The 12,181-nt window shown below is 40.1% G+C and overlaps 1 protein-coding gene across 1 annotated transcript in view; it reads right to left on the bottom strand.

The window, feature by feature from the left end:
• Window positions 1-398: 398 nt before the first annotated feature.
• sycp1 (synaptonemal complex protein 1) overlaps window positions 399-12,181 on the bottom strand; it is a 374,769-nt gene continuing 362,986 nt past the window's right edge. Inside the window, exons 30-31 of the mRNA XM_043716250.1 lie at window positions 7,839-7,925; window positions 399-539 (exon numbers count right to left, since the gene is read on the bottom strand). Coding sequence (XP_043572185.1) covers window positions 399-539; window positions 7,839-7,925 — 228 coding nt within the window. The remainder of the gene's footprint in view (window positions 540-7,838; window positions 7,926-12,181) is intronic.

Genomic DNA, 12,181 nt, shown 5'->3' with positions numbered 1-12,181 from the left:
GGTACATAAAAATTGTAATATTGATTTCTAAACATGTTGAAAAATTAACTTTTTTAAAAAACAATGAAGCTAAACAGTTTAGTCAAATGCTTTGAATCATGTTTTGCTGTAAAGAAGTTCAATATTACACATTAGATTCCTTCGTATTAGCATGCAACAGACTGAAGATCATGCTTATTCAAATTTGAAGATTTACGTGTAATATTAAAGATTCTGTTTTGCTTGTGTTGGTTTCTTTGATGATCATATTCTGTCAGCATATTCCTCAAGAATCCTCTGCTTTAAATGTATAACAAAAATATGAAATTGCTTACCATTAAAGGCAAAATATTTAAGTTTTCAGAATAAGTACTACTTTGAAAAGTAATAGAAATTAAATAAACAAAATCTAAATAAATTCAGAATATTTTCTCAGCAATTTTCATTCTCTTCTTTCTGCTTTCCTTTGCTACAGCTTCCCAACCAGCTGCTCGCATCTTTTTAACAGTAGCCAGTTTGAGAGCATTGCCATATATTTTGGGCTTTGCTGGGCTGGTCAACTGAAAAAAACACAAAATGTGATGAGAGAGATACTGAAAAAATATCAATAATTTTAGTGCAAAGCTTACTGAAGATCAACAATAGATACAAATAAACTTTGCTGCCATTTACCAAAATCACTGTTTGAACTTGCAGACGATCACCTTATAAATTCTTTTACCTTCATCACAATTTGCAATTTTAAAGTTAGTTGTATCAATTTAGTTTTAAAAATGTAGATTGAAAACAGCAAATTATTGAAAGAAAATAAGATTTCTAATTACAATATTTTACTATTGAGAATCAACATATTGCAGATCATGTAGAAACTCTTAAAAAGATTCTTTCCTGAAAATTATGGAATTAGCAAATACAGCGTGAGGCTGCCTGGGAGAAAAGTTGTTTCTCTTCTCTCTCTGAATGAATACAAAAACAATGCCTAAAAATGCTTAGGTCTTAATGTCAGACTTGCATGTTTACTTTTCTAAGTCGATAGGATAGTGTACTGTACCGTCTTATCTGTGCAGAAGCTCAAAAAATAGATTTTAAGTGATGTGGGCATCGCTAGCTAGACTAGTATTTATTCTTCAATCCTACTTGCTAGGAAAGCTGTTAAGAGTCAACCATATGGCAGCGGGTCTGGAATCACATACAGGCTAGATCAAGTAAGATTGCAAACATTATTCCCTGGAGTGCATTAATAAACATGATGGGTTTTTAGAATAATCAATAATGATTACGTTTGTCATTAGGCCAGTTACGTTTTACGCTGGTTTAAGTTAAAAATCACACAACACCAAATTATAGTCCAACAGGTTTATTTGGAAGCACTAGCTTTCGAGGCACTGCCTCTTCATCAGGAGATTGTGGCAGCAGCTGGAAGACTAGTGCTTCCAAACAAACTTGTTGGAGTATAAGCTGGTGTTGTGTGATTTTTAAATTTGTCCACCCAGTCCAACAGAAGTATTGTGTAATCAAATTTCTGGAGTGAGATAACTTGGTTTAAAGCCTTCAAATCATTATTCTGGATTGTTGGTGAATTCAAACTTCACCACTTGCCATGGTTTGATTCAAATCCATATCCTTAAATATTTATCTTGGATTCTGAATTACCAGTCCAGTGACATTGTCACTATGCCATTGTCTTCCAGTTATTCCAGTTAATGTTAAGAAATGACTTCTAGCACTAGATAAACTAAAAAAAAAATTACTTTAAACTGAAGTGAAGGACAACAGGAATGCCACCATTCTGACACTTGGGTTTCTGAGTGTTGATCAATTGTCATTCGAATAAGTGATTAATTTAAGATTAAACAATGGATCCATCATTGTTGGAAATAAAGTTTATCAGTCGTACTTGCAGACAGGGGACAGTCCTCATCATGCAGAGATGTGTGGAAAGTTTAGAGATATGGGATGAATTACCTTCATGTTGACTTAGGTATGAGAGTGTTACCACTGAGTCAAGGGTGAGTCTTTGGTTTAGTGTTTGCACACTTGCCTTTGAGATAAAAGGCTCTGAAGCAAATTGTCTCACTCCAGAAATTTGAATACATAATACTTCTGTGCTGCACTGCCAGAGAAGCCAATCTTTGACAACACATTACATCATATCTGATTTCTCAGGTATCTTGAAGATTGCATGCTGATTCGATCATATACAATTGTTTCCTTAATACTGGTGCATCAAAATTCTCCTCTCTGTTGCTGGAAAAGTTTTGACAAGAATCCTCTTGAACCACTGAACTTCTTGACAAAATCTGATGTCAGGGAGTCAATATGTTTCAGAAAAAGTTGAGGAGCCAGTGATATAATGTTTGCAGTTTTATGCCTCCAGGAGAAATGGCAAGAACACAACACTGGCTTCTACTCCACATTGATTGAACTAATCAAGGTCTTTGACAGTTAGTTGTGACAGCTTTTGGAAAACAAGGTGAAATATTGCCAGAAAGGCTGTTGTAAATCAAGAAAGTTTATCTTTACCCTTTCATTTCCAAAACAGACAAATCAGAGATTTTTAGGAACAATGATCTCCCCTTGCTGAAGATGTGCTGAATATATCCTCCTGTCCACTGACACAATTTTTCCACCTCCTTAATGGCAACAAGGAGTCTTGGATGCAACTCTGTTTTATGCTTTGGCATCTAAACAATATGTTAACGTCAGGCAAATGGACAGGCAGGATGTGTGTATAGTGAAAGCCATGTGCAGCACTGACTGCTGTTTTGATCACCATTTTACCAAATGTCAAAATCTTTCTCTCCACATGGCACCAGGTTATGATGGTCCAGAGGTCTCAATAGTTCAAACAGGCAGTAAAGAAGGAATCTTTCTCAAAGAAATTCGAGAATTGGTTGTGTTCGACAAAGATGGATAATCATTGTATAAGGGAGGATGGGGTGATTTTAAGGAATACAGTACAGCTTGAGAAATCCTTGGTCCTACCTAGGGTATGCATCAAGATTGTTTCAACTGAAACAATTTAGTAATCCAGAAATAACTGGAAGAGAAACTTTGTCTCCATGGGGCTTACCTTAGGGACAGGTCTTTACTATTTAAAGAATGGCTAATGAAACAGCTGTAGGTCAGAAACAAGGTCAGAGAGGTAGAAAACAACTGGCTGAATCAGGAAGCAAGCAAATTTCAATCAAATGCAGATTGCAAAGAGAATAGATTTCAGATGCTCTGAGATCAGTTCCTAGCCATAGATCTACTGGTTCACACCAATCATCAGGGCCAGCAGGTCAACAGCACCCAGAGAAAAATTCTAAATTTGTAAAAAGATGAGCATAGAACTTTAATCACATACTCAACTCCATCCACCAATGAGAAAACAATCAACAGGTTACTTCAATTGCTCTCATGCTGTTAGAAACATCAAATGAAATCAAATTCCTGCTGTCCTTTGGCAAAGTTCTATGAGCTGACGGCCTCCAAAGCTGGTGGTCAATATCTGGACAAAAAGCTCACTGAATATTTTTAACCTAATTGTAGGCACGGTAACATTTTGGAAGAATACAAAGCTACCTCCACTGTCTACCTGTACTTAGCACAGTGGGTGTATTTATGCTACATTGACTGCAATGGTTCAAGAAAGCAGCTCAGCACTACCTTCTTGAGGGTCATTAGGGAAGGGAAATAAGTGCTGGCCTAACCATAATGAATGAATAAATGAATAAAAAGGAGTAAAAAAAAACTTGCCAACCTTGCGGCAATCATAAAATAATTTTGCTCTTTTCTGTCAGTGGCAAATTCTATGCTGGATTCCTCCTGATCAATTTAATACAATTTCTCCAACAAATCTGCTGTCAGAAAGTCAGTGTGGTTTCCGAAAACATTGAGGAGCCAGTGATAGATCATTTGCAGTCAGATAGCCCCAGGGGAAATTTCAAGAACTAAACTTTGGTTTCTGCTCCACTTTTGTTGAACTAATAAAGGCTTTTGTCAGCTGTGAGTGTTTTTGGAAGCTAATGGAGGAATTCATCAAAATGGTTTGATAGTTCCTTTGTGACAAAATGACCAAGTATGTCATGGATGTGGGGAGTCTTTTGGTCTATTCACAGTCACTCAGTTGCATATGAGTTTTATGTTAGTGCCAATGTCCTTCAGCAAGATTTCCTCTGCAATGGTCTCTGAAGCCTTCTGAGATGGTAACGCCGGTAGAGAAATCAGATAGATGAGAGGCTGCTCAATCTGAGACAACACTGAACTAAGGCAAAGACTAAAATCTCCAAGGACATATTTTAAGATCTTCTGATGGTTGACGACATGAAATGTGGCTTGGACCTATTCTCTAATTCATGAGGCAACGTTGGCCTTTCAATCATCTCAATGAAAACTAAAGTACTATATCAGTCTATACCCAGAAAACCCTATCTATAAATTAATCTTTTAGCCCGATCTTTGCCATGAAGATTAAGTAAGATAGACAATAAATGCAATTAGTGTCACCCATATTCCACAAACAAACAAATGAAGGGGAGGGTGACAACACAGAAGTCATGGTACATATTGGTACTAATGATATAAGATTAAGAGATAAGGTCTTGCATCAAGAACTTAGGGAACTAGGCAGTAGATTCATAAACAGAACCTCAAAGGTTGTAATCTCTGAATTAGTGTGGTTCAAGAATTGGTGCAGGACGGATGGTTTTAGATTTTTGGATCCCTGGAACTGTTTCTGGGGAAGGTGGGACCTGTACAAGCAGGGTAGTCTGCATCTGCACCAGAATGTGACCAACATCCTTGCCAGTGGATTTGCAAGTGCTGTTAGGAGGAATTTAAACTAGTTTGGCAGCACGGAGAGGACACATTCTGCTAGTACAACAGCGACATAGCATATTTTAGTAAAGGAACCAAGGCAGAAGAATTCAGCCATACTGAGTTTCAAAAAAATTAAAGCAATGATGGATGGCTCAGACTTTAATACCAGAAGGATTATAATTAAGACAGATAAATTAAGTGCGTGAATTGAAACGTGGAATTACAATGCTACTGTCATCACAGAAGTATGATTGAGGGAGGGACAGGACTGGCGATTCAACATTTCAGGGTATAGAATCTTCAGGCAGGGGATGGCATAAAAGAGGTATACTGCATTATTAATTAAGGAGACAGATCCTGCAGCAAGGAGGGCCACATCTTGGAAGGCTTTGAGAGTAAAGCTTAGGAATTAAAAGGGTCAGTCACACTGCTGGGACTGTATTATAGACCGCCCTGTAGACTGTGAGCAATAGAAGAGCAGATAGAATTAGAGAGACTGGTCAAGATGGGTGTTCTTGAACCTGCAAATGTGAATGTTTAAGCCATGCCTTAATGCACCAGCAATGAAAAAAGATGGCTGGGTCAAATTCATCTCTACTGTGTGCTGAGCAGGTTTCTTTGCTTTTAATCAATAACCTATTTGCAGAATTGTCTGGAGGTCAGCTTTTCAGTAAAATTCAACTTGGCAAAACCTATCTCCAGATGAATGTAGATTCTGAGTTCAAAAGAATGGGGTGCAAACTCATTGAAATATATTGGATTCTTAAGGGGCGTGACAGGCTAAATGCTGAGAGAACGCTTTCTCTGATGGGAGTGTCTAAGACCAAAAAGAGTAAACAGTGTCAATTTAAGAATTAAATGAGGATGAATCTATTCCCTCAGGTGTTTGAGAGCCTTTGGAACTCGTGCCACAGAGAACCATGGGGACAGAGTCTTTGTGTATATTTAAGGCTGACACAGAGAGATCGTTGATCAGTTGGAGAAATCAATGGTTACAGGGAAAAGGCAGGACATTGGATGTAAGGAATGCCAGATCAGGCATGATTCTATTGAATGACGGAGCAGGCTGGAGGAGTTGAACAGCCTGCTCCTGTTCCTGTTTCTTATGGTCTGAATCACATAAATACTTGAATACTGTAACAACGAAGGACTGTTCAATGTTCAAATGCAAGATACTTCCATTTGGAATCACATCTGCACCTACATTATCCCAATGTGCCATGGATCAGGTTTTAAGCGTTTGGAAGTTTTCCAGCGTTGCTTCAACGATACTTTAGTCATAGGCAGAAATGAGACAAAACACCTCCACAATTTAGATGCAACTCTGCAGAGACTTGAACAATATTGTTTAAGATTCAGGAACGACAAATGTGAATTTTTTAAACCTTCTATCAAATATTAAGACCATGTCATTGCTGTTCAGTGAGTGCACAAGTCACTTTCAAAAATAAAAGCCACAGCTGAGGAACCAGCAACAACGCTAGCAGCCAGTTGCTGAGAAAATATCAAAATGGCAAAATGTGAGTCTAAGAAGCCAACAGGCTAGATGTGTTCTTTTGTACAGACTTGCTAACAACACAAGAAGATAGGATTTACGTGCATTTGGAAAGGCAAGGACTGATTAAGGATAATCAGCATGGCTTTCTGCATGGGCAATCATGCCTTTCCAAGTTGGTTGAGGTTTTTGAACAGGCGACAAAGACGACTGATGAGGCACAGCAGTAGACTTTGCCTATATGGGCTTCTGCATGATAAACTGGTTAGTAAGGTTAGATCACATGGGATCCAGAGGAGTTAGCCAATTAGATACAAAATTGACTTGAAGGTAGAAGATAGAGGGTGGTACTGGAGGGGTGTTTTCTGGACTAGAGGCCTGTGATCAGCAGTGTGCCACAAGGATAAGTGCTGGGTCTACTGTTTTTCATCATTTATATATCATTTATAATTTGGATGTAAATATAGGAGATATGGTTAGTAAGTTTGCGGATATACCAAAATAGGTGGTGTAGTGAAGAAGATTACACAGTTAATGGTGGGGTCTGGGAGTGTTGCTGAACGAAGAGACCTAGAGGTACAGCTGCATAGTTCCTTGAAAATGGAATCCTTATTTAGATTACCTGTAGTAAGGAAACATGCCATTTGGCCCAACAAGTCCACACCAACCCTCCGAAGAGTAACCCACTCAGACCCATTCCCCAAACACCAATGGGCAATTCAGCATGACCAATTCACCTGGCCTACACATCTTTGGATTGTGGAAGGAAACCGGAGCACCTGGAGGAAACCCACACAGACTTGGGGAGAATGTGCAAATTGCACACAGTCACCTGAGGCAGGAATTGAACCCAGGTCTCTAGCACTGTGGGACAGCAGTGCTAACCACTAAGCTACCGTGCTGCCCTTAGTCACAGGACTTCATTGGTCAGAACATTGAGTACAGGAATTGGGATGTCATGTTGCAGCTATATAGGACATTGGTGAGGACATTTTTGGAATATTGCTTATAATTCTGGTCTCCTTGCTGTAGCAAGAATGTTGTTGAATTTGAGCTGGTGCAGAAAACAGTTACAAGGATGTTGCTGGGACTGGAGAGTTTGAGCAATAGGGACAGATTGAATAGGCTGGGGCTTTTTTCCTTGTAGCACTGGAGACTGAAGGGTGACCTTATAGAGGTTTATAAAATTACGAGGAACATGGATAGCCTGGCAGTAAAAGTGAGGCAGGATATTTTGATTCAAGAATCTAAGTGCTTTTTACAGCTCTTCTGGGCTAGGCCAGCAAGACAGCTCCTCCTTTTGCTGATCATGACCTTTATTTTCCCTGTCATAATTACAAACTTTCCTTTAAACTATGAAACAGTGCCTTTTCTATGCTGCAATTGTATTTTATCTTTCTCCACTTCCCATTTGCATCATGATCTCTCTTCTTCCACCTAAACAAGCTTTTCCCCTCCAGATTGTCAGAGGCTGACTCCAAAAAATAGTTTGTATGATATAGCACTTCTCATGAATACTACTTTTCATAAAGTTGTATTTCAACATTTAAGTATGACATACCTGTTGTTGTGGCTTTTCAAAGAAACAAGCAGCATCTGAGTTTCCTTTATACAACTCTCTGAACATTTCGGATTCTGGAATCATGCTCTATTTTAAATGATGTTTAAAAAGAGAATGTGAGGGTTGACAATGTAAGTTATACCACAAGAAAAACAATTCCTTATAGTCTTCTTAACATTGTAAAACATTGGAAAGCACTTTAATAACATCTCACTGAAAAAAAACTGAACACCAAACCTCTGAGTGATATTGAATTAGAATATTGTTTTAAGTAGTCTTGAAGAAGACATAAGAGTTAGCAAGGATTAGGAGGCAATTCCAGAGTTGGCCAGGTTGGTGGGGGGTTTTAAGTATTTAACTTGGGTATGAATATCAAGCAAAATTGGAGTCATGCCAAGAGCTTAGAGAATTGTGAGGCTGTTAGAAGGTATGGAAATACGAAAGGATGAAGTTATTTGAAGACAAGGATAAGTACTTTAAAATTGAGGCGGTGTTGGACTGGGAACCATCATAAGTTGGCAAGCACAAGGATGATGCGTCAAAGGAACTTAGTGTGAATTAGGACCTAGGCACTGCCACAGGTTTTTGAAACATGGAATGTGGGAAGCCAACCAGAAATGTCACTGGTTCAGCTAGTAGTACTCTAGCCCCTGGATCAGAAGACTGAGAGTTCCATTATCTGTTTGAGTACTGAGAGAGTGATGCACCACTGGAGAAGCCATCCTTTGGATCCTCAGATATTATTTTAAAGAAAACCAAGGGAGCTCTTTCTTATGTCCTGGTTAATATTTTGCTCTCAACAAACACTAGAACTAAATTGTAGTTTTCAGTTCTTATGAAAGGTCACTGGCCTCGAAACATGCAGTTTTTCTCTCCACAGATGTTGTCAGATCTGCTGATTTCTCCAGCATCCACAGTTCCTTGTATTTGTTGTAAATAGATTATCTGGTCAACAAATCAGCAGCTACATTTCCTACATTGCAATACTGATTATGTTTAAAGTGCATTTATTTTGGTTACATAGAACATTAGAGCACAGTGCAGGCCCATTGGCCCTTGATGTTGCGCCGACCTGTGAACCCAATCCGAAGTCCATGTAACCTACACTATTCCATTTTCATCCATATGTTTATCCAATGACTACTTAAATGCCCTTAAAGTTGGCGAGTCTACTACTGTTGCAGGCAGGGTGTTCCACGACCCTACTACTCTCAGAGTAAAGAAACTATCTCTGACATCTGTCCTATATCTATCCCTCTCAATTTAAAGTCCCCTCATGCTCGACATCACCATCCAAGGAAAAAGGCTCTTGCTGTCCACCTTATCTAATCCTCTGATTATCTTATATGTCTCAATTAAGTCACCTCTCAATCTTCTTCTAATAAAAACAGCCTCAAGTCCCTCAGCCCTTCCTCATAAGACCTTTCCTCCATACCAGGCAACATCCTAGTAAATGCCCTCTGAACTTTTCCCAACGCTTCCACATCCTTCCTATAATGCAGTGACCAGAACTGTACGCAATACTCCAGATGCAGCCACATCAGAGTTTTGTACAGCTGCAGCATGACCTCGTGGCTCTGAAACTTAAGCCCTCTACCAATAAAAGCTAACACACATATGCCTTCTTAACAAACATATCAACTGTGTGGCGACTTTCAGAGATCTATGCACATGGACACCAAAATCTCTCTGCTCATCTACACTACCAAGAACCTTATCATTAGCCGAGTAGTCTTTATTCCTGTTGCTCCTTCCAAAGTGAATCACCTCACACTTTTCCACATTAAATTCCTGCAGCTTATCTATGTCCCTCTGTAACCTGCAACATCCTTCAGCACTATCCATAACTCCACTGACCTTAGTGTCATCCGCAAATTTACTAACCCATCCTATGTCCACATCCAGGTCATTTATAAAAATGACAAGCAGCAGTGGCCCCAAAACAGATCCTTGCAGTACACCACTAGTAACTGAACCTCAGGATGAACATTCCCATCAACCACCACCCTCTGTCTTCTTTCAGCTAGCCATTTTCTGATCCAATCCACTAAATCACCCTCAATCCCATGCCTCCGTATTTTGTGCAATAACCTGCCGTGAGGAACCTTATCGAATGCTGAACTTAAATCCATCTACAATGCATCAGCCGCTTAACCCCCATCCACCTGCATGGTCACCTTCTCAAAGAACTCAATAAGGTTTGTGAGGCACAACCTACCCTTCACAAAACTGTGTTGACTATCCCTAATCAACTTATTCCTTTCGAGAAGATTATAAATCCTATTTCTTATAACCCTTTCCCCACAAGCAAAGTAAGGCTCACTGGTATATAATTACCAGGGTTGTCTCGAATCCTCTTCTTGAACAAAAAGACATTTGTTGTCCTCGAGTCTTGTGGCATTATTCCTGGAGACAATGACAATGTAAAGATCAAAGCCAAAGGCTCTGCAATCTCCTCCATGGCTTCCCAGAGAATCCTAGGATAAATCCCATCCGGCCCAGGGGATTAATCTATTTTCACAGTTTCCAGAATTGCTAAAACCTCCTCCTTGTGAACCTCAATCTCATCTTGTCTCTGTATTCTCCTTGACAACATTGTCTTTTTCCAGTGTGAATACTGATGAAAAATGTTCATTTAGTGCTTTCCCTATCTCCTTGGACTCCATGCACTGTCTCCCATTACTGTCCTTGATTGGCCCTAATCTTACTCTAGTCATTCTTTTATTCCTGATACCTAGAGAAAACCTTAGGGTTTTCCTTGATCCTATCCACTAATGACTTCTTATGTCCCCTCCTGGCTCTTCTTAGCACTCTGTTTAGGTCTTTACTGGCTAACTTGTAACTCTCAAGCGCCCTAACTGAGCCTTCACGTCTCATCCTAACATAAAGCCTTCTTCTTCCTTTTGACAAGAGATTCAACTTCTTTATTAAACCACGGCTTCCTTGCTCGACCACTTCCTCCCTGCCTGACAGGTACATACTTATCAAGGACACACAGTAGCTGTTCCTTGAATAAGCTCCACATTTCAATTATGCCCATCCCCTGCAGTTTCGTTCCCCATCCTATGCATCCTAAATATTGCCTAAGCACATCATAATTCCCTTTCCCTCAGCTATAACTTTTGCCCTGCGGAATATACCTATCTCTTTCAATCATAAAGTAAACACAACTGAATTGTGGTCACGATCACCAAAGTGGAGAAAGTGAAGACTGCAGATGTGGGAGTATCAAAGTTGAGAGTGTGGTGCTGGAAAAATCCAACAGGTCAGGAAGCATCTGAGGAGAAGGAGAATTGACATTTCGGGCATAAGCCCTTCTTGATGAAGGGCTTATGTCCGAAACATTGATTCTCCTGTTCCTTGGATGCTGCCTGACCTGCTGTGTTTTTCCAACACCACACAATCACCAAAGTGCTCACCTACCTCCAAATCTAACACTTGGTTGGGTTCATTACCCAGTACCAAATCCTCACCCCTTGGCTTCTCTAGATATTATGTTAGGAAACCCTCCTGCACACATTGGACAAAAACTGACCCATCTAAAATACTCGAACTATAGTATTTCCAGTCAATATTTGGAAAGTTAAAGCCCTCATAACAACTACCCTGTTACTCTCCCTCCTATCCAGAATCATCTTTGTTATCCTTTCCTCTACATCTCTGGAACTATTTGGAGGCCTATAGAAAACAGGAAAACAGGGTGACCTGTCCTTTCCTGTTTCTAAACTCAGCCCATACTACCTCATTGGATGAGTCTTCAAATGTCCTTTTTGCCACTGTAATACTATCCTTGATTAACAATGCCACACTTTCCCCTCTTTACCATCTTCTTTGTCCTTACTGAAACATCTAAATCCCAAACCTGCAACAACCATTCTTGTCCCTGCTCTATTCATGTCTCCAGAATGGCCACAATGTCAAAGCCCCAGGTACCAACCCATGCAAATTCACCCATCTTATTCTGGATGCTCCTGGCATTGAAGTAGACACACTTCAAACCACCTTCCTGCTTGCCAGTGCACTCTTGCGACTTTGAAACCATATTTCTGACCTCACTACTCTCAACTTCCAGGACACTGGAACGTTTCAGAGAACACCACTGGGACATCCGGACCAACCAACCCAACCACCCCGTGGCTCACCACTTCAACTCCCCCTCCCTCTCCACCAAGGACATGCAGGTCCTTGGACTCCTCCATCGCCAGACCATAGCAACACCACGGCTGGAAGTAGAGCGCCTCATCTTCCGCCTAGAAACCCTCCAACCACAAGGGATGAACTCAGATTTCTCCAGTTTCCTCATTTCCCCTCCCCCCACCTTGTCTCAGTCCCAACCCTCGAAC

Source organism: Chiloscyllium plagiosum, chromosome 26 (genome assembly GCF_004010195.1).
Source record: "Chiloscyllium plagiosum isolate BGI_BamShark_2017 chromosome 26, ASM401019v2, whole genome shotgun sequence".
Taxonomy (NCBI): Eukaryota; Metazoa; Chordata; class Chondrichthyes; order Orectolobiformes; family Hemiscylliidae; genus Chiloscyllium; species Chiloscyllium plagiosum.
This window is presented reverse-complemented; position numbering and strand designations above follow the sequence as displayed.